The following is a 23,608-nucleotide window of genomic DNA, read 5'->3' on the forward strand; positions in this document are numbered from 1 at the left end:
TTACTCGGCACGAGCAACACCAACATTTAACCTTATTTCTATAAACATTCACCATATTTAAATCATAGTTAACTACTCTGTGATAGTCTAATTTACCTGGACTTGTGTTTCTGTGTTTATTTAATGTTTCCAACGCTGTGAAGAAACAGGAAATAACAGCAGAAAAATAGCAATTACTTTCCCCAAATCATTAATTTATTCATGTTTTCTCTTCATAAATCACAACCTTCTTCAAAACGTGCGCAGGTGAACCAGCCCCATGTTCCGCTTCCGTAACGGCCACATTTACCTATTAATCATCAATGCAAATCACCTCCTGAATATTTAAATATGGGCTTCTCCGTTCATATTTGTGTGAGAGCTGTGATTCTGTGTGAGTAGTTACACCTGTTTGGGCTTGTTATTACACAACTACTGCCAGCTCAGAATGATTTACTGTCTATTACTGTCTATTTATTGTGAAGTTTAATTGTTTTGAAAAGTGTAATATATTCTTCTTTTTTTATACATTTGCTTGAAATTCTAAACTACTGCTTTTTAAAGCCACAGTGGGGACGTGATGGTGAAGGAGGAAGTCAGGGCATAGAGCAGGAAAGTGATAAATAGAAACTGAACAAACCGCAGAGAAACACCAACTAAACTTTCACACACAAAGTAAGCACAATAAGTACATCGCTGTGTGTTCTAAGAGTTCCACAAAAGCATTTTCACAAAGATTTTGTATATTTTTGTCTATATTTCTTTGTTTAAGTGTAGAAATTCTTAAGTTCATTTGTGAACTGTGACTAGTAAAAAATACACTGTAACACAGATGTGATGAGCAAAGTTAATATAACTGTATGAATAAGTGAGTTAGCAACTGTCCACTCAGTTTTACATGTATACTGATCTTAAAGATCTGCCAGACTAAGTATTTACCAATGTTATATTCTATCAGTGTTAATGCTGCCTGCTCTGCTGAGTGCATTTCAAATCTGTGAATGTTTGACAGTGTCATTGTGGTCTTAAAGCAAACACAGCGTCAGGAGAGCAGCAGTAGTATTAGCATGAAGCTAGCCTGGTTAGCCAAGGTTTGGACCCCCCTGAAGTGGAGGAGAACTGAGAGGTGTCCAGCAATGAAACTTTAGCCAATCTCCCCCATGACACTGTGCTGAGGACCTGCGGTGGACAGCGGCTGCAGCTTGTTTCAGTAACTAACACTTCCTTTATAAACTATAACACAGTTCAATATTATAATTAGGTTCATGATTTCCATCGCTGTAGAGACATGTTACATAACAACTTTCCCCTGAGAAGCTCTTTCACCCCCAGCAGGGCTTTAGAGGCCTAATGGACTGGAAGACAGGGTGTCTTTAGGGAGGTGAGTGATGTCATCATATCACTCTTACTGGTTCTGTGGCAGATCTGACATCTCATAAACCAAACCTAGTCCCACCCACTAAAGTTAAACCAGAGAAAACTGCATTTAAAATTAAATATTTATTTAAAAATAAATAAAATTATTTGAATAAATCTCCCAAAGAGAAAAGTCTGCATCATTCTCTCTGTTCCTCAAGAGCATTTATTTTGTTTTAATTACATTGAGCATATATTAAACATTTATTTTGTTTTAATTACATTGTATTTATCTTTGTCTTTATGATTTAGAAAGAAATAATGAAAGCCTCTTGGGGTGTTTTCACAGTTTTTTTAATGAACCAAAGGAGGGATTATTCAGAGGAGGGATTATTCAGAGCTTCCTTTTTCCTTCTAAAAGGGAAGCTTCTCATAAACTGTAACATGGCGCTGATGCTCCAGCTGATCTTCACTCTGTTCACTCTGAGCTCCAACACAGGTAAGAACTGAACATCTCTGAAATGAATCTCTGAAGTGTTTAGTGTCTGAGTAATGTATCATTTCTGAGGAGGGTCAGTTTTACAGACGGTGCTGACGTTGTTGACACTTCATGACACTGCTGTGTAGAGGTTGGGCTTAAACTAAATGATATTTTAAACTCAATAACAAATTAAACACATGTTAAATTACAGTTAACACACAGTCAGATGGAGTAGTGTGTGAAGATGTTTACTTGATGAATAAGTGAAAATAAATAAACACTTCCTCTACACAGAACACACTTCTGCACATTAATGTACATATGATTTGGTTTGATTTATTTATACTTGTATATATTTAATTTTATTTGAAGCAATTTCTAATAAAATGTGGACTGTACAAATATTTAAAGAAATGTTTTATTTTATTCTTTTTCTTTATTTTTAATGTCAAACACAAACAGAACCCGAGCACTGAACCTGATAAACAGGGCCATATTTACTTCCATTCTTTTCAAATTAGAACATCAGCAAATATTTCACTGGAACAAAGGTGTACAGCTGTAACCTAAAGAAGAGAGCGCTGACCTGACTGAAGTAAACCTAGGTTTAAACCTAAGCCTAATAATTAATTACTGTGTGCTGTAATGTTTAAAGCCAGAATTTTCCACAGTTGTTTCTCACTTCACCTGCTGAGTGTCAATCTGAACAAACAGCTGTAGACTAAATAAAGAGACATTGTTTACTACTTGAAGACCTTTAACAGGACTAACATGTATTTAATATGGAATTACATTCACTAATGAATCATTATTATTGGTACTAAACATCTAAGATACATTTTTAAATGAAAGTAATTTTACTGCTGTATTAAATTAGAGTAACTGAGTAATTATTAATTAAAGGTATTTTCTTTCTCTACAGAGTCCAGTGATGTGTTTGTGTCGGTTGGTGACTCAGTTCAGCTGCACACACCGGAGCCTCTACCACAGTTTAGAACATTTCTCTGGAAGTTTAATAAAAATGAAAATGTTCTAGAATATTTAAAGAAATATAAAGACATCACACCCTCTCCCCGTCTCAAAGACAGATGGGAGTTCAATAATGAAACCTACAGCCTGACACTGAAGAACTTACAGAAGACTGATAGTGGACTCTATGAAGCGATAGCAGCAGGTTACAAAGACACAGTAGTTGCAGTGTATACCCTCTCAGTGTTGGGTAAGTGTTACAGAATATCAGTGAACACTGTTGTTGTTAAAGCACTGCACTTTCAGCACACACTGGGCCTGTGGAGACTGAAGATCTCATACAAAAAGAGGAAATATTGTACAAATTAACACATTCAGATTCAAAGAGCATAAATTAGGGATTATCAGAGGTGAGCAAAAAGTGTTATAAATCCATAGCGAATCAGCATTATTAAAAGACTAATGTATCAGAACTGTATTTATACATCTCCTGAACCAACACAACTCAAATAACTGTATACAAAGGTTTTTTGTGAAATAATATTTTACTATTTTTAAATATATAAAGTAAATAGTGTGTCTGGTGTTTTATTCATTAATATATGACTTACAAAGCTTAAGAGTTTAGAAAGAAATTAAACTCGAGTTAAAAACGAGTAACAGCTGCTGAGGAATGGTCACATTTCAGTCATTAACTAAAATTCCAACATTATTATTTATTCATAAAAGAATCACAGAGAACTGGAGACTTCATAAAGATAATACAATGCTGCTGCTCATGTGTAAATACTGTACAGCTGTCTGTGAGAATCTCTGGTACTGGTAGTAGAACATGTTTATTATCACATATGTTTGAATCATTGAAAGGGGAAATCCACTGATTTTTTCTTTTTCTTTTTATTATTATTGTGGAAATGCAAGTACGAGAACTGGGAGAAGTGTAATGTAATGAAATTGCACAAAGATTTAAAGGAACTGACTTTATTTAATGTTTGTTTTATGAATGAAGAACTATTGTACATTTTACAGTAAATACCTGGCAACAGAGATCCCAGCCTTTTACTGTTTTTTTTTTGTTTGTTTGTTTGTTTGTTTGTTTTTTTCTACGGCAGCACGACTGTAATTTAAATTGACAGAATGATAGAGTGATTGCATAATACAATAATTTATTGTAAATGTTTGTATTTACAGTAAATACATTCAGTGCATTTTTACACGAACTGCTGTAAATCAGTGTACAGAATACTGCAGTGATTGTGTACAGACCAGAAACTGTCAAGAATAAAAATTACTGTAAAAATACATTAACCATTGATGTACACAAAAGTCTAAATCTACATTTAGAATTTCAGTCATTAATACACTGCTTTAAAACAAAACATAATGCAAAATATGGATAAATCACAGGTACACCTCTGTCTCAGGCCTTGTCAGTCATTGTGTCAGTCTTCTCACGTGCATCCGCCTTTACATTCAACAGCGTTATAGTAGGATTGCTAGAAAAACTTAGAAAAAACCCAAATCTTAATAATACATAAGAACATTAAATAGTATTACATGACTTTTACCAGATCACACATATAGTGATGTTAATACACCATGAAAAAGTTCATAAAATGAATCCGGACTGCTACAATTTTGTATTTCAAATTTCATCATTCAAAGGGATGATTTAACCATAAAAATGAACACAATTCTCCAAATAACCTACACAATCGTTACTGATCATTCAAGACACTGTTAGAGTCAATGTTGCACTGAACATAACGCTTCAAATAAAATTCTAATTAAAGTTCATCAGTTTCTTTAAAAGTGAGGATTCGGGTGAATGCATAGTTTAGGAATATTTGGCTGCTGTCAACTCTGTAGATCTAAAAAAAACCTCTAAAGCATGAAGCATCTAATAAAGAAATCCATCATTAGTAACACAGCATGTTGAAAATAGTTGCAGTAAAAACACACACCACTGAGGAGATACAGTAAGTGAAAGATCAAATAGCATCAAGGGCAGGACATTTCTTAAACGTATTTGTCTCCAAGTATTTAGACCAAATGTGTGAGAGAAATGATGAAGGTGTGGGATGAAATTCACTGTTAGACGTGTGAAGTAACCCGAGAAAAATGTGCATATGACACATACTTTCAATGCCTATATAACTCAACCATCAAAAGAGCCACCAACTGAGACAGTGTCCTAATTACAAGCAACAGGCTAATATCACACTTCAAGAAATGTACATACAACAAACATCAAAGCTGGACTTTAATAAAAACTGTAAACCAACTTCTGACCAAAAGGAAAACAGCTTGAGATTTCACAATAATGCTCTGCTTCCTCAGAAACAGCAACAGCACTTTGTGTTCGTAACTGACTCAGAGGAAGCAGAGCATTATTGTAAAACATTCTGTAGCGACTTCAGAGACAGCAGACAGAACTCAAATGTGCAGGAAAGTACTTCTTCAGGATCTGCCTCAAGGGCAGCAGGACATTATAACATTCTGGAGCTTCATTAGGGGCAGTTACATTATCCTCCACTCACATAAATATTATACTGACATTTCTGCAACACTTTCAGTAAATTATGAAACAGAGCTTAGTTTACAGTAACAAAAAAGATAATTATATTATCAGAAAATACGTTTATGCTTCAAAATACATTTCTGGCAGTCAGACAATCATGGGGGTCTACGCAGAGCTTTAGAGGTTTATAGAGAGGTATTTGAAAATATCCACCCAATGCCCAATCACATTCATCCCCACCTTTTGGATTTGGATTACGTTTCTTTTTCCTCGAAGGCAGTGCTGCCTCCAGTAGTGATTTTGCACTTGTGTGATGTGGATCATGAGGATATGCCACAGAGTAAGCATTTACATATATTCAATAGTGTTTAATTTTTCTAAAAATAGCTATCTGCTGCCTGCTGCCTGCTCTGTTCGGCCAATGATGTTTTTAAACCTGAGAATGTTTGACAATGGCATTGCTGTGGTAATGTTTGTAAAATTTAGTGAGTAAAAAGTACAGATAAAAATACACTGAAGATGTATACATTGTACTTCATTACTTTTTCATTACTAATCTCTGGCATGAAGCTAGCCTGGTTAGCCAGGGTTTAGAGTCCCCTGAAATGGAGGAGAACTGAGAGGTGTCCAGCAATGAAACTTTAGCCAATGTGCCCCATGACACTGTGCTGAGGACCTGCGGTGGACAGCGGCTGCAGCTTGTTTCAGTAACTAACACGCCCTTTATAAACTATAACGCATCATTTTATTTACAGAACAACCTTCCCCTGAGAAGCTCTTTCAATCTCAGTAGGGCTTTAGAGGCCTTATGGGCTGGAAGGTGGTGGGATGTGGTGGAGAGTAATGAAGTAAATGTAATGTGTTACTGTACTTATGTAGTTTTTTTTTGTGTGTCTGTAAATTACTGAAGTATTTTTATTTTTTATTTTATCTTAACTACATTTCAAAGTCAAATATCATACATTTTACTCCACTACATTATGAGATGTACTTTGTTACAAAACGGCTTGTTCATAAAACTACAATTTCTACGTAATGGACAAAGATTGCCTTCAGTGTTTTATGCTTTATCCCTCGATTAATGAGTCATTACAAAAATTATAATAGGACCCTGGAGCCATACAAATCATGATACTTTTCATTTTGATTCTTAAGTACAAGTGCTTTCTGGGTGGCGCCTTATTGGGAAGAACAAAATAAACGTGTGGGGGGAAGGGCAAATTTGCACATGGACTATAAGTCGTCCCGAGAGAGAGAAACAAGGCCTTGAGAACAGCAAAACAGAGCACAGTATGTCTTCTTTCTCTGCTCAGGACGCCTTAATTTCACTACACCTTTACATTGAGATGAGTGGTTTAATGCTATATAAATGTATAACCTTTCAGTTAGTGCACATTTACATACATTTGAAGGAAAATACATTTGTACTTTTACTCAAGAGGAAATCTAGGACAAGGACTTAATTTACTGGAGTACTATTTTAACTTGAGCAACAGTGATTTAACCCAAGTACATGGTTTGTGTACTTTGTCCACCCCTGATTGCAGCACACCCCTGAGATCTCCTGATAATTAATGCAGATTCTATCTAAAATACTGACTCCATCATTAGAGTGTGAAGGCATACTTTGTGACAAAGACCTCTAACTCAACTTAAACTGAGTCTACTGCAGTTTGTAACCTTACTAAAACCTTTCATAGGAATTTTTAAGACTTCTCTGTGCCACGGTCGTGATAGGAATTAATTATTGTTGGTGTGTGTGTGTGTGTGTTTGTGTGTGTGTGTGTCTACCTCAGATCCAGTGGAGGCTCCAGTTCTTCGTTCATTCCCAAATGAGTCAAAGAGTGACCTTTGTAACATTACAGTCTCCTGCAGAAGTGATGACCTCTCCATTAGCTCTGTGTGTTATAGCAAAACCTGCCCAGAGAAGACAGAGGCACAAAGTGGAAACAATGTCCTCTCAGTGTTTATCAACGAAAGTTCCATCATCTGTAACCATAGCAACCCAGTCAGCTGGAAGAAAGATGTTTTGGAGATGAGACGATTCTGTGGTGAAAAAGGTGTAAACTCATGCTGAAGTATATTCTGTTATAAAAATCCATTTTTCATTTCTATGTAAGATTACTTACTGTTGTTTTATAGCATTAGGCTCCGACAATAATCAGAAATTTGGCAAAGGAACAAACTGACTTAGGTTTGCCTTGATTTCAGTGGGTTTAATCATTCTTATAGTCATTGTTGTCTTCATCACCATCAAGAAACAATCAGCAGGTATCTTCATTTCCATTTGAAACCATTTTGTTTACACACCGTTCAAATTTGCCAAATGTAACGATGGAAGTGAAAAAAGAAACACAGCTTTGGGCTCATAGACTTTAGCAAAATATTTAGTTAATGACAAGATTCATGCTTCAAAACCATTTAAAAAAGAACAATCTTAATCCACTTCAGGGTCATAGTGACAACAGGGTGAGCAAAGAGACCCAGGGCGAGTAAAGAAGCCCAGGCATGTCTGTCCCTTGCAATTTCCACCAGCTCCTCTTGGGGGATCCCCATGTGTTCCCAGGCCTGCCAGGAGATATAATTCCTCTAGTGTGTCCTGGGTCTACCCCGGGGCCTTCTTCCAGTTGGACGTGACTGGTATACCTCCAGTGGGAGGCGTCCAGGAGGCATCGTTATTATTTGTCCAAACCACCTCAGCTGGCTCCTCTCAACACGAGGGAGCAGTGACTCTACTTCGAGCTCCTCCCGAATCACTGAGCTTCTCACAGGATCACGGAGAGTTCGCCCAGCAACCGTCAGAGAAAACTCATTTCGTCCACTTGTATCCGCAGTCTTGTTCTTTCTGTCATTGCCCAGAGCTCATGACCATAGGTGAGAGTGGGGACGTAGACAGATGGTAAATTGAGAGCTTTGCTTTATGGCTCAGCTCTCTCTTCACCACAACTGCATTACTGCAGACGCTGCACCTAACCAATGGTCAGTCTCACAATCCCTCTTACAATCACTCGTGAACAAGATCCTGAGATGCTTGAACTCCTTCACTTGGGGTAGGTTCTCACCCCCGACCTGAAGGGAGCATGCAACCAGTTTCTGGGAGATAACCATGGCAACCACCGCTTCACCGCATACTCCTTGAGCACCTGCACAGAATCCCTTGGGGAACATGGTCATACACCTTCTCCAAATCCACAAAGCATGTGTAGGGTGGAGTAGCAAACTCTCATGCCCCCTCAGTCACCTGTGATAAAGTAAAGAGAGTTGCTCCATAGTTCCACGGCCAGGACAAAATCCGCACTGTTCCTCCACAATCCTAGGTTCGACTTTGAGACAGATTCTCCTTTCCAGCACCTTGGCATAGACTTTCCCAGGGAGGCTGAGAAGTGTGATGCCTCGATAATTGGCACACATTCTCTGGTCCCATTTTTTTTAAGAATAGTGACCACCACCCCGGTTTGGATTGTAAAGTCGTGTCAGCCGAGACAACCCCACAGTATCGAGGGCCTTCAGCAATTCTGGGTGAATCTCATCCACTCCCGGGGATTTGCAACTGTGAATCTTTTTAACCACCTCAGTGACTTCAGCCAAGGAAATGGAATCTGACACTTCTGGCACTACCTCCTGTCCAGGAGGCATGTCTGTTTGGTTTAAAGGTTCCTCAAAGTGCTCCTTCCAACGCCCAATGAAACGCCCCTCTCTTTACCTGAGTGTCCAAAACATATGGCCTGAGATCAGAAGGCAAAACCACAAAGTCGATCATTGACCTGATCAGAGTGCTCTGGTACCAAGTACACTTATGGTCCACCTTGTGTTCAAACATGGTGTTTGTTACGGACCAACCATGACTAGCACAGAAGTCAAATAACAATACATCTCTCAGGTTCAGATCAGGAGGCCGTCCCTCCCAATCACTCCTCTCCAAGTTTCCCAGTCATTGCCAACATGAGCATTGAAGTAAAGTGAGCCCAACTATATCTAGCTGGTATCTCTCAACCACACACACCAGCTGTGGCTCTTTCCCCCTCAGTGAGGTTACCGTCCACATGCCAAGAACCAGTTTCCGCTGCCAAGTTCCACGATGCCAGGGGCCCCTTCACTCCGCTCTGTGCTTGATAGGCATTGCACCACACCCCTACTCTGGATCTTGTTGGTGGTGAGCCCACATGATCCTCCCACACTGCGTTTTTTGGCTGAGACCAGCCGGGTTACGTGGGCTCACCATCGGACGCTACACCCAGGCCTGGCTCCGGAGGTAGGTCCAGGTAACGGTACACTTTTTTCCTTTTAGGCTGTTCATAGGGGTGCTTCTTGGATCATGTTTGTCTGCATCTTCACTCCAAAACTTTTCACCATGAGAGACCCTACTGGAAAGACAAGGACATGCAGATAATAGAAAATAGAGAAATAAATAAGTATTTAAATTAATAGTAAGTGAAGTAAAAATATATTTTAATCTTTGGTGTAGACAGTTGGGTGACTTACTTAATTTGTGTGTGTTGTGTGTTTCAGACTCAGTGTTTCCCTCTGCTGGTGTATCTGTGTGTTTACTGAAGATTGTGCTGTTTTCCACTGCTCTGATCCTCATGGTGTCTGCAGTCATCACTGTCCACATCAGGGAGAGACTCAGGAAATCATCTTAAACTCATACAGTTACACAGTTAATTACAGCTTAATCACAGCTTAAAACAACTTTTTTATTTTTGGACCAACTGAAATCTGAACGTTTGGACATGGTGCTAGTCCATAAGAGGACATAATATGTTCCAATATTAAACCTTTCAAAGTGTTTCCTGTCTTTTATTGTTTTGTATTGAACTGAATACAGGTCAGAAATTATTTGAAAACACTGCTGTGTGTCTTTATTTAAATTTTTCTTGCTGTTACAGCTTCTTAGCTGTACTTCACTGTGTCATTTTCTTGTTTTCTTAGATCCTTGTGTTAGAAAAGCCTTGTCACAAAATCTTAAACTGAGAGTTTACTGTAACATTTTCTCATCTGAATGTGTGTAGTTTGCAATTGTTGTTGCCACTATAACCTTGTGTGTGTGTATAATTTTGATGTGTATGTGTGTGTGTGTGTGTGTGTATAAGTTTGTTGTTTGTGGCTGTGTGTGTGTGTGTAACATCTGTAAATATTTAATTAAGTGAATGAATGACTACAAAACGCTTTGTTTGAAATTTTTAAATAAATTTACTTGAAAATCTAAACTACTGTTGTTTAAAGCCACAGTACAACAGCGGTGGTGGTGATGCAGGAAGTCCACAAACCACAGAGAAACACCAACTAAACATTCACATGCTGAAAGTCTTTTCAGTGCTGTGCTCCAGTGGTCAACTCTCTTCACACTGTGTTGTACTAAGTGTGTTCAGTGCAGTTTTGGGCCTTTGGTAAAATGGTAGACAGAAAAACTACCTGTGACACAGTGAGGCACGGCACAGACAGCGCAGTACTATATTAGAACTGCTTTTGGCCTAAAACACATTTGAACCAAGAGAGTTTGAACCAGGTCTCATCAAAATTACAAGCATCAAAGAATTATCATCACTTCAACACAAGGCAAGTTTATTCATAGAGCACTTTTCATACACAATGTCAAGTGCTTCACAGAACAGTACAGAAACATTATACAGAGCCCTTAAGGTGACATGGTGGGTTTATTTACCAAGTCGTGGCCACTATATAGTATTTTGAGGCCACAATGTTTTTTATGAGATTCTATATAATCATTATACATACATAAATATAATACATGATATTGTTGAATGTTTAAAAGCACACACACATATATAAACCCCTCACTTCAAATGATGACCACCACAGAATTCACTGTTGAAAAAAGCCATTTTTTAATTCAAATTTTTTGTTCAATGACCGAGAGCCGGTCATGTTTTTGTGAATTTATGAGAGAGAGAGAGAGAGAGAGAGAGAGAGAGAGAGAGAGAGAGAGATGGGTGTGATACTTGATTTCATGAAAGTACTGTAAATGTGAATTACATTCAGCAGCAGGTAGGGGGAGCTCAGGAGACAAAGCCAATTCTTACATTGTATTCCTTTAAGTGTTTAGAATGTATGATGTCAGAGGCAGGTGGCCAAATAGACGGTGCTTGTTGTCAGTATGTGACACTGGAGTGTAGAGACTGTGCTAAATCTAAATCATGTGTTAAACTAAATAATAAATTAAAGACATGTTGAATTACAGTTAACACACAGTCAGATGGAGTAGTTGTTAATGATGTTTTGTTGAAGACTAAGTGAAAAAAGTGAACACTTTCTCTCCACAGAACACACCTCTGCACATTAATATACACACTATTTTATGGTATAATTTATTGTATTTGAAGCAAGTTCTAATAAAATGGGGACTGTACAAATATTTAGACAAATGTTTTGTTTATTGAATTTCTATTTCTAATGCAACCAATAAAAAGAACCTGAGCACTGAAAGTGATACGGCTACATTAAAGTTTGTTCTTTTCACTTAGAACATCTGACCTGACTAAACTCGATGCAGTAAACCTAAGTAGAAACCTAAGACTAAACAAGTTTTAAATATTTTTTAAAGCCAACATTTTCCACAGTTGAGTGTCCTCTGTTTCAATCTGAACAAACAGCTGTGGACTAAACACAGATTTACTGTAAAACACTTTAAACAGGACTAACATGTAAACAATATGGAATTACATTAACTAATTAATCATTATTATTGATACAGACATCTAAAATATATTTTCACCAAATTCATTTAAATGCTGTATAATCTTAGGGCAACTGAGTTATTATTAATTAATGTTTTTATTGTATTTTCTTCCTCTACAGAGTGCAGTGATGTGTTTGTGTCGGTTGGTGACTCAGTTCAGCTCCAGACAGGAGCCTCTACCAGAGTTTAGAACATTCTGGAAGAATGCACTTTCAGCTTACACTAGGCCTGTAGAGATTAAAGATCTTGTATAAAAAGAGGAATTACAGCAAACATTTTGCCTTAATTTAGAAATTATAATTCAAAGAGGATAAAAATAATGATAATCATGAGTGAGAAACGTGTTATAAAATATCATTTGCTAGCACACATCACACTCTCAAAGGCTAAAACAGGGAGGCAAACTCAGTTCGGAGCAGCTTCAGAATGTTTGTAAAGCCAAAGTGTAATGGTAGCCCCCGGTGAGGTTGGAACGGGTGAGCTACCAGCATAATTGAGGAGTGGACCCAAGTGACAAGCAGTAAAGGAGGGGAACAGAAGAGAATGAATGAATGAATGAATAAATAAACAAAAAAGAATTAACGGGCGGAAAACGTAAAATGGGTGGAAAAACAATACCCCGCACAAACCCACCCATTTTTGGGAAAAGTTTGAGCAGGAAGGGGTAAACAAAGGACGCCAGGGGAGACTGGCTACCTCGAGAAACACTGAGGTTTGGTGAGTAACTCCCAACTGAAAAACACTAAAAATTGTAGGGAGGGAGACCACTCGGCCTTCTAATAACACAGAGAAAAGAAGGGGAGGACGAGACCTCTAAACCTTCTGAGGAAAAAAAAAAAAAACAGAGGAAAGATGAGCAGACAGATACCAAAATTACCAGCTAGACTCTCTCATACACGTAGTGCCAAAGAACCAACAACTCAGTCTGCTTCTAGTGAGACTTTATAAACCTGTTACCAGGTGCGGGGTGTTATGGCTGATTAGCCGTCTGCCGCTGCCCTCTGGTGGCTGGGTGTGAACCTTACACAAAGTCCAGGTTGGATCGAAAGGGTAGAGATGAAGGGGGGGCAGGGACAGACAGGCCATCTGGCATACTGGGCCGACATCACACCCAATCACACTATTAAACAAGAGTTTGTTTTCTAAACACCGCTATGTAATGAGTAGGCTAAAGCAACCCAACCCCTTGGTAAATCTGATAAAATTATAAAATGTCAATAAAATAATTTTGGCTAATGTTCTATGGCCAAGTTAGTTTATATTGTAAATGCAGGTGGAATAAGCTAATAATGTCCTTTCCATAAGACATTGTGGAACATATGACATATATGACATATATATTCATGTCTTCCATCATGAATTAACTAGTTTTATGTAAAAACACTTAAAAACTACCATTCACCAAAAATAACAGTAAGTCAGCGAGCAGAATTCTAATATAATTATTATAACTATTACTGTTTGTGAGGTGAGTAGTGGTCTAGGCCAAGGCTAAGCAACTTTTTGGCCCTGGAAAAATCTGTTTTTATGTAGGTGGTTAGGGACAATGTAGAGAAATGAAAGAAAATCACACTTTTTAAAATGATATAATTTTGTATATTGCGTATGTTATGCCAATGCAGCTGGGTGCCTCTTTACAAGAGAAACTAATAGTTCTAGATGCAGTAGTAAAGCCACCCCTCAATAATATGGTTTCAAACAGTTGCACAGTTGTTTACACATTCAAAAGACCAAAAAGGTGTGATCAAAAACATTGATCATTCATAGTCTCTAACTGCTTATCCAGTTCAGGTTCGCGGTGGGTCAGAATCCTACCCAGAATGTGACATTATTAGTAAAGTACTAATGTATCAGTACTTCTGTAATATATATTTATACATCCGCTGAACCAAGAAAACTCAAGCTTATGCATTTAGAAACAAACTATACTCGGCTTGAGTGGCTTGTCTAAGAGTGGCCAGTTATAAAAGAGTCACTGTTACCAACTGAGGAGGTATGGTCACTCGTGTCAGATCAGTGGCATTAAAATTTAAACATTACTATTAGTTAATGAAGAAATATCAGAGTACTGCAGATTTCAGAAACAATACTACAATAATACTGCTCATGTATAAATATTGGACATGCACAGCTATCTGTGAGAATCTGAATGAATCCTCACACGTCCAGAAGTGTTGTTCAGTACAGAGCAAAGCAGTGGAAAATGTTTAGTATCTGATTTTTCTTTTTTTATTTTATTTTTTATAAATTTTGAAATGCAAGTACAATAATGTAATAAAACTGCACAAGGATTTAAATAAACAGACTTAATTTAATGTTTGTTATTCAAACCAGAGATCAAAGGAAACCATGAACATGCACAAGTGCTTTTTATATATAATACAGATAAACCTCAAAAAACTACATTCAGAATTATGAATCCTTAGACTTTATTCGACTAATTTTACACTAAAACCTCATTTCAAAACTATCATGTAACATATCCAATATATTTGTAATCATTTTGGTTTGTGTGAGTTAATGTTTAGAGGCATTACATTTCCCAGATGTTTGGTTTCTACCACCATTTAAATTTAATTAAGCAGAAGATTTCTAAAATGGATTGAAGTCTCCTTTAAAAGAAAAAATTGATCAATAAAAGTTAATATATTATCTACATGCACAATATGTTTTATTGCTTTAACATTACAAGTAAACACACTTTAAGCTTTTATTGTTTTCTCTTCTCATTTGGATCTTGGTGGTGTTGACGCACACTGACCAGTTCAGATCTGTATCTCTTAATGATCTGTGTGGTCAGTGCTGAGTGATTTAAGTTCCCTGACTGTCTGCATTACAGTGATGTGTCTGTGTGTGTTTTACCCCAGACCCAGTGGAGGCTCCAGTCCTGATTTACCAGCTAAACAAGGAAACCTGTAACATCACTGTCTCCTGTAGAGCTCATCACCTCTCCGTCAACTCCAGCTGTGATGAGGAAACCTGTGACGAGAGGAAAGAGACAGCAGTTGGACTGGTCTCTCTTTCACTGTTTGTCAGCAACAGCGTTATCATCTGTAACCATAGCAACCCAGTCAGCTGGAAGAGGGATGTTTTGGAGATGGAAAAACTTAAACAGGACTGTGCTAATGAAGGTGTTTATTGAGGTTTATTAATACATAAAATCTGACATGCAAAAAAAAATGTTTATGCATACATACATAGTTAATTGATGTTTTATAACAGTATCATAATCTGACACTTAGAATTACCCTCTCTATATATCATGTAGAGAGAATCTGATTTACTTATGTGTTAATATTTTACATTTATGTACTCTTCAATGTAATTATTTACATTTTATTATAAAATAAATCAGTTTCTTCATATATTTATATTGTTCTTTACTTCTGTGTTTCTGTGCTCACTTAATAATGAGGGGCGTTTTTTTCTTAGGTTCAGGTTCATAGATCAAGAGCATAGGGGAGTAGTTGTCTAGATCAGATCATCTGGCTCAGCTCACAAATATAGATTACCCTTTTAGCTCTCAAATGGCTCTCTATTTAACAGCATTGGCTTTATGAGGCCTATGTGCAGCCATTAGTGTACCATCATTTCTGTAGCAGTCAGGGATTGAGCAAGACTTGCACAGTCAATATAAAGAGTCTGATATTGATCAGCCAGTGGAAATTATGAGAAATTGTAATTAACAACCACCCAAAGAATAAAAAAAGGTCACAGATGTAAAGATTTTGGTGGCTTTGTTTATTACAGTGTGTGTGTGTGTGTGTGTGTTGTGTGTTTCAGACTCAGTGTCTCCCTCTGCTGGTGTATCTGTGTGTTTACTGAAGATTGTGTGGTTTTCCACTGCTCTGATCCTCATGGTGTCTGCAGTCATCACTGTCCACATCAGAGGAAGACTCAGGAAATCATCTTAAACTCATACAGTTACACAGTTAATAAGAGTTATATTATCTAATCTCTCAATATAAACTATATTACTCTTTGGACCAACTAAAAACTGAACCTTTTTTCCCTTACATCCATTCCTTCTGTAACCGCTTTTCCAGTTCAGGGCTGTGGTGAATCTGGAGCTGGACACAAGGCAGAACACCCCCTGGACTGGGCACCAGTCCATCACAGTGCATAATAAAACCTGTTCACAGATTAAAACTTTTAAAATGGTTCGTCTAGTTTTCTATTTTCGCCTGAATACAAGTCAGAAACGATTTGGAAAACACTGCTGCTACCTCTTATTTACATTCTTCTTACTGTTTCAGCGTCTTGGTTTTGTATTCACTGTGTGTCACTTTCTTGTTTTTTGTGTTTTCCTGATTGTTTAGTGGAGCCTTGTCACAAAATGTCAAAGTCAGATATTTTACTGTAACATAATATTGTCTTATTTTAATTCATGTACATTTCAATAATATGTTGCCAGTATAATTCATGTCATGTGTGTTAATGGTAGTTGTGTGTGTGTGTGTATGTGTGTGTGTGTGTGTGTGTGTGTGTGTGTGTGTGTGCATAATATTTAGCTACTTGCAAATTTAATGCACAACCCTTTGTTTGTACCAGCAATATAAATTAAAATTCAATTCTATACTTCTGTTATTTAAAGCCACATTCCAACAGCGATGTTGATGCAGGAAAACCACACACCACAGAGAAACAGCTAAACCTTCACACACTTACTCTATTTTCAGTGCTGCGCTCAAGTGTTTAACTCCTTTAACGCTGTATTATGCTAATTGTGTTCAGTGCAGATGCAGCTTTGGACAGTGTTGTTTTGGAATTGTTTTTTTTTTTGCTTAAAATCACATTTGTACCAAGATATTTTGGACCAGGTCTTATCAAAAGCATGCTGTTGTTGTTTTTGTTGTTGTTAGAACCACCTGTTAAATTGCAGGCTTGCAAATAAATACATCCATGAGCTTGGCCCAGCCAGCGACGCAGAGAAACAGACCCTTGTTTTTTGTCAGACTGGGACTGTGTATGAACACCAGAGCTCTTCCCCTTGTTGACCACCAAGAAACAAATGATGCTATCACTTTAAGACAAAGGCACACAGACCTCTTCTTTGAAGTACAAATATTTACATTATTTACAAGTTGTTTTCAAATATTGTTCTCAAATCCATGTGCCCAAATCTGTTTTTATTCTTCAATCAATATGTTTGACATATTTGAATTGTATGCAAACGCATGTCCCAACCCCACTTCATGTAGCCAGTCAGGTGTGGACAAAGACTGGTATCGCTGTGTGCTCTTCAGAATATTTACTTCATTTTCATAAATGCAGTGAACAGCCAGTGGCAGAATGCAGCAAGAAACGTAGACATGTGCCCTCAGTCTGGTCCTAACCCTGATATATATTCTCACACTGAACACCTCTACCTCTAGGGGGCAATAGTGGACTAAAAAGAACTTAAAAGTAAGAAGTTAATCTGTTAATTTAATTATTATACTTTAGGTACATCTAATGTCTCTGACAGAGTTTTAGGGGCAAGGCATTGACAAAAAAAAAAAAGATTCAGAGAATAAAGTCATAATTCTGAGAATAATCTTGGAATATTTCGCTGCACGTAGAATGGGGCAGACACAACTACAGTGTAACCGAGGAATGCAGCGTGTTGCTGAAGTCATACTAAGGTATAGATTTCAGGAATAAACACTCAGTCCTCTGCCACATCAGAACCAGATTGTGATTAGTATTTAAACCATGAATCAGTGCAAGAACCGGTTTATTCAAAAGAGGACATGTTTCACAGGGTCCACGAGGCTCCATCACTTTACAGCTCGGACTCGTACAATAAAATAAAGCCTTATGCATCACAGTCAGGGGCTGCACTGACGGGGGTTAGTCGTCATGTCTGTGGATGCGTTTAATAAATAATTCTGTTCACTTCACTGACTGCTTCTTTCACAACTCACTCATGGAGCACAGACTCTGAGTCTGTCTGTCTACATTTTATAATAAACAATAACCCAAAAAAATTCTAAAAATACTGACTTTATTCTCTGAATTATACTGACATTTTTTCAGAATTATTCTGAGATTATTCTGAGAATTCCACTTTGTAAGCAAATCAGAAACAGGAGAAAATATATTTAGTATTTTGTTGATAAAACATACTACACATGAGAGTGGTATAAACATGTAGTTTCCTCATGTATATTCTGATCTGTCTCTTACTCTGTCTTTGTTTTTCTACAAGTTTCAAAAGAACTTCCAGATATAAAAAAAAAAACGTCCTTGTTTCTCACACAGTGTTAAATTAGTGGTTAGGGTTGTAGCTTCCCTGAATAAAATTGTCATTTTGATGATTCCGCAGCACAAGGGAGATCAGATGGCTCCTCGTCCATAAATAATTTCCTAAGAAAAGATTGTTAAAGCACAGTCGAGTCACATGGAGTGTTTATTTATGCTTCATATTTTTACTCTGGTGAATAATCTAAATTCACTGGGGTCCAGAGTGAACACTGTGATAATGTGAACAATATTATTAAAGCACACTGCATATTACCAATACTGAATAACGAAAAGTAACGGTGCCAAGGGATCCTCCATTCGCCAATGAAACTGTCAGTGGTTCTTTAAATATTTATTTTTGCTTAAAAACATATGAAAATATGAAGATCGATTTTAAAGTTGAAAAATAAAGTTGACATTTTATTAATTTAAGCAGCATATTGCTTTTAATGGAGTTAACTGTTCTTTCTGTTCTACATAATGGTGCTAAGCTAATGCTAATGCTTTAGGTGAAAATAACAACAGGCTAAAGAGGGCCTGGTAGATGAGGGGAAGTACACAACTATAAAAGAGAGGACGTGAAAGCATGACCCACGAGTTCCTGCGTGGAAAAATGGGGTAGTGGGTAGCTGTACCTGCCACTCGGAGCTGCCTCCGGCCTGCAAATGTATACTTTTCGCACAGACACACTCCTTTCTGACTGTTCCACACACACCCACAGTCGGCTTCAAAGCTAAAGCACTAGGGGACATATTGGGATGTGGTGACAGTACCTCTTACACATCACCAATAGAAACCATTGTGTATACTTACCTGTACCTACTGATACTCACCTGCAGAGGGGTCATATGAGAGGGAAAAGAGTACTAGCTCCAGACGCTGAGTTTTACTTACCTGGTTGAGTCCATTCTCCATAGAGGGAAGGGAAGGGAAGAATTAGAACCTGGAAGAAAGAAAATGAATTAGAAAATACCACCCCCTAAGTTTTGCATTTGTTTTTATATTGTGCCCACCCATATTTACCCAGGCCCACCTAAAGGTCATTTTCTGGTAAAGCCACAGGTGTAGAGACATTGCAGTGTTTCACAATTAGAGTTCATCTGACTAATCTATTTCCAGAGACAGTGTGCTAATTAGTTTGCTGGCCTTATTAAAACTAAATCTGAGTTTAGGGCTAAGGTTAGGGTCAGTGTTAGGGTTAGGAGGAGGGAGAAACAGAAGGACATAAAACAAACAGTTAATCAGACAGAGAGCAAGTTAAGACAAGGGATCTCCCCATTGTCCTTATTGAAGATTTTAAAATCTATAAAATTACCAATTTAATCTCCAGGGCTGATTGTACTTTCAAACAGTAAGCTTCAAACTGACTTGCTCCTGGGTGCTAAATATACGCTGTTAAACCATATCCTTCCTTCATAAGATAAGTGTGAAGCTGGTCAGACTCTAAACAACTTTTACAATCTCTTACCTGACATTGAAGGCAACATATTACACTTGCTGTATTTATTACATAGATTTTTTAAGTATTTCTTGGGGGTTTCATTCTTCTCAAAAATTGCCGACACTCAACAATAACACTGAAGGAGCATCAACATTTCTTCTGAAATTAACTGTGTTTATAAACTTTTTTCTTTTCTTTTTTTTTTTTTCTTTTTTTTTTTTTGCTGCAGTAACAGCCTATATTCCTTTGGAAGACTTTATACCAGATGCTGGACCAATCGTATGAGAATTTAAAAGCATTAATCCTTGAAAGTCATTTGTATTCTCCTTGCTTTCTCACTGGCTACTACTTGAATCACTCCAGTTACACTGTTGATCATTACTCAGGAAATTGGTGATTTGTAATAACCTTTCACTGATTAGTAACAGTTTGAGATATAAACATATTAACTAATGAACAAGTTAGACCAGGTGTGTAATGTCAGGAAAACACAAAGATATACAGAGCAGGGGGTCACACACTAGGACTGGGAACCGTCTCTATAGGGAATGAATAAAGATAAACAGATGGGTGTTTTTTAGGACACTACATTGTTTTGGAGCCCCAGTGTGTGACCGATTCAGTCAATCTGCTCAAACTTATTCTATGTCCTGCATAGCACTTAATGTAGCTGTGTTAGAGCAGTGCTTTAGTTTGCTTTGGAAAAAATGTGGGTGTGCAGCCACCGAGTTTATTTAATTTTGTTCCACTAATAATTTAGCAATGTGTGACATTTCAGGGGGCTTTTTGTATAAAACTCTGATGTATTATTATCTTTCTAAAGTGTCAGTAGAACTATGTGTGCAACTTTCTCTGCACCAACTGAGAAAGCCTCCATGACATCAGCAAACTACATGTGGTCAAACAGAGTGACTACTGTTACTAAAGTAAACATAGGCTTTCAGTACACTGTCACTAGAACTGGACCACAGTACATGATGTACATTGGACTTTAAGTTTAATACAGCCACAAAAAAAGAGCTCAAGTTGTCTTAGGATTACACATATTTATTCTGTTCATCATCAGCACCGCCAATACACAGTGCAATTGTAAATTACATTATTGGCAACCTGCATAATTCCCAGACATAAATCCCCAGTGGAATCTCTTGTATGAAATAGGAGAAAGGGAGATGTGGAGTCTTTCAACTTATTCAGTATTCAGTCTGATGTGTATCAGATTATTTCAAGCTCAACAGATGTGCACATGAAGCACAAAATGAAACAATAAAACACACAACAGAATAAAATATTCTGCTTGACCAGAGGAAGCCAAACCTTGTATATTACTGTTATTTAAATGTTTATTGATATGCAGTTAGTGGAGGTTTGAAAATACTTCTGCCTTCAACATTCAGAAAGAGGAGGTCTTAAGGTAAGTCACCATTTTCAGTTCCCAAAATGTATTTCCTGGCTTTACTCACAAAGTAAAATGGAGCATCTCACCATTCTTCTATGTTTTGCGCTTCCATTTACAGGTAAATACTCGTCTAAATTCTAATTTTCTGCCTCAGATTATTCAGATTCACATCAAATTATTATCAGGCTTTAGTCTTTTTCACATTACAATTCAAGTAAAGTTATGTTTAAGAAAGATGTTTAATTAAGTTAAAAACACACATTACTGTATTAAAATAAACTGTATTTTATGATTTAAACTCTGAATAGTTACATTTACTGTTAGTACTAAACACTACAGAGATTTAAAAATTGTTGAACACTGTTGTTCACTTTGCTTACTTTCTTTAACTGATTTGTTAACATTACTGTATTAAATTATATTATATTTAATTCATGAATTATGTTAAAACTTATACATAAATTATATTTAAATTAAATTATCAACGAGGTGTTTTAAAACTCTCTTAAATAGTGGCTCAGACAAGCTTCTTAAACATGGTTAACATGTTTCAGCAGAAAATCCCCTGATCAGGGCCACTGCTTTAGTCTCAGGGAGATTTCTTAACCTTAAATTCTCTGCTTCATTAAAGTTTTTCTGCTGTTTATTCAGTCATCACCACTGCTATTCGTACATCATCCAAAAAAGTTATTACAGTGAAATAACATCAGAAACAGAGTGAGGTAACAGAGGATTCCTGGTGGAACAGCCTTTTCATATTTTGATTTTCTTCTCATTTCAATTAATGTGAGGAAACTTCACAAGAGTTTTTGTTCAATGTTTTTGTTGTCTGAACTGCATCTGTTACTTGTACAAAGTGAAAATAAGCAATATACAGAGAACTCTACATTGACACTGAAAAATTCATCTAATTTTTCCTTTTAGAAAATGAACAATTTGTACAATGTTAAAACTGATGGATGTAAATATGACTGTTATATAAACAGACATCTAGTGGAGTATTACATAATGAGTGGATGGTGTGGGTCTGAAAGTGAGATGCTGTGACTCTGCAGTGATTATTTATTTATTTATTTATGGACAATAGACAACGGTGTAAATAAAACCTACAATCAGTGAATCAAGGAGTGCTTAATCACAATAATGATAATCACCTGCTAAATGATTTATATTCTTCAAAGAAATATTAAATCTAAAATGAGTGTCCAGAGGGTGCTGGATCACTTGGCACGCTGCAGATAAAAATTCTAACTACACAGCTCTCATCTTGACTCCTTTCCTGTCACTTGTTTGTTACTCAGACTTGAGGACCAGTTCATCTTGAACAAGTCTATTGCTATCCTCACTCCCTCAGTTTCTAAATAACAAGGCTTGGTCTCTGGATGCACTTACAACACACCCTGTAATGTGCTAGTTACAAAAACAGAGAAACGATTGTGTCTTTCAAGATAAATTGTATCTTTAAACATAAATAATTTTTGGGTAAATGTGTCCAGAATCAGCTACAGATGGGTGCAATTTAAGGGGGCAGATCAATCACAAAATGTGAGTCCATGTGCCAACAAAAAGTACTTGTCATGGATGGCAATGCCTGAAACATTAAATCAGTTGTAGATTTGGCATTTGGGTCATAATGTAGCTGTGATATCCCAGATGGTTGCTAAAGTGTTGCTAGCCCATTGCTATGGTATACCAGGTGGTTACTAAGGAGTTCCTAAGCTGTTGATATGATATCAGAGATGATTGCTAAGATTTTGCCTCAGACATTGCTACAAGGTGGTTGCTAACATATTGCCTGGCACTAAAATTGGTACCCATGGTGGGTGCTAAGGTGTTGCTAAGACATCACTATGGTATCCCAGGTGGCTACTAACTTGTTACTAGGCAGTTGCTATGATATACAAGGTTGTGTTGCTAAGCCATCGCTATGGGATTCCAGATAGGTGCTGAGATGTTACTAAGCTGTTGCTAAGCTATCCCAGGTGGTTGCTATGGTATTCAAGGTGGTGACTACAGTGTTGCTAAGCCATTACAATGACATTCAAGGTGTTTGCTAAGGTGTTGCTTAATCGATGCTATAATATCCAAAGAGGATGCTCTTTTGTTCTCTTTGGTTACTAAGATGCTCAAAGTGGTTGCTAGGTGTTATTAGGTGGTTAATTTGGATTTTCAGGCTGTTTGTGAAGCATGCATAGAGGCAAGTGTGAGCTGTATTCATTAACATAATATGGTGAATTATTATGGACTACATTGTACACAGATGGTGTGGTGATAAAAGGCAGGACTAGAAAAAAGACAAGAACATAACAATATAATTGAAGTTATACTATAACAGAATTTTGGGAGTTGGGCCACGCCCACGCTCCTCCCCCCAGGCCTATTTATACCCTTCAACCTCACGTAATCTCCGTGACAATCAAGTCGCTAGTCTTGCACTTCCTGCTTGCGTCACTGAGTTGCCAACTGCTACCATGGATCTCGACCTGCTCGCCTCTGACCACGAGCCCTTCTCTCCTTCCCCTACTCGATCGCCCAAACGC

The 23,608-nt window shown here is 37.3% G+C and overlaps 1 protein-coding gene across 1 annotated transcript; it reads left to right on the forward strand.

Annotated features, from left to right (window-relative positions):
- Positions 1-1,779: 1,779 nt before the first annotated feature.
- Positions 1,780-15,235, forward strand: LOC136676107 (CD48 antigen-like). The gene is made up of 3 exons (XM_066652966.1): positions 1,780-1,834; positions 2,739-3,035; positions 14,871-15,235. Exons 1-3 carry the CDS (start codon positions 1,780-1,782, stop codon positions 15,143-15,145), a joined length of 627 nt encoding a protein of 208 aa, XP_066509063.1. The 3' UTR covers positions 15,146-15,235.
- The last annotated feature ends 8,373 nt before the right edge of the window (positions 15,236-23,608 follow it).

This window comes from Hoplias malabaricus, chromosome X1, assembly GCF_029633855.1.
Source record: "Hoplias malabaricus isolate fHopMal1 chromosome X1, fHopMal1.hap1, whole genome shotgun sequence".
Lineage (NCBI taxonomy): Eukaryota > Metazoa > Chordata > Actinopteri > Characiformes > Erythrinidae > Hoplias > Hoplias malabaricus.

Coding starts and splice junctions, on each gene's coding strand:
- LOC136676107 (XM_066652966.1), top strand. CDS start 1,780: ATGGCGCTGATGCTCCAGCTGATCTTCACTCTGTTCACTCTGAGCTCC. Junction 1,835..2,738: donor CACTCTGAGCTCCAACACAG/GTAAGAACTGAA, acceptor CTTTCTCTACAG/AGTCCAGTGATGTGTTTGTG. Junction 3,036..14,870: donor GTATACCCTCTCAGTGTTGG/GTAAGTGTTACA, acceptor GTTTTACCCCAG/ACCCAGTGGAGGCTCCAGTC.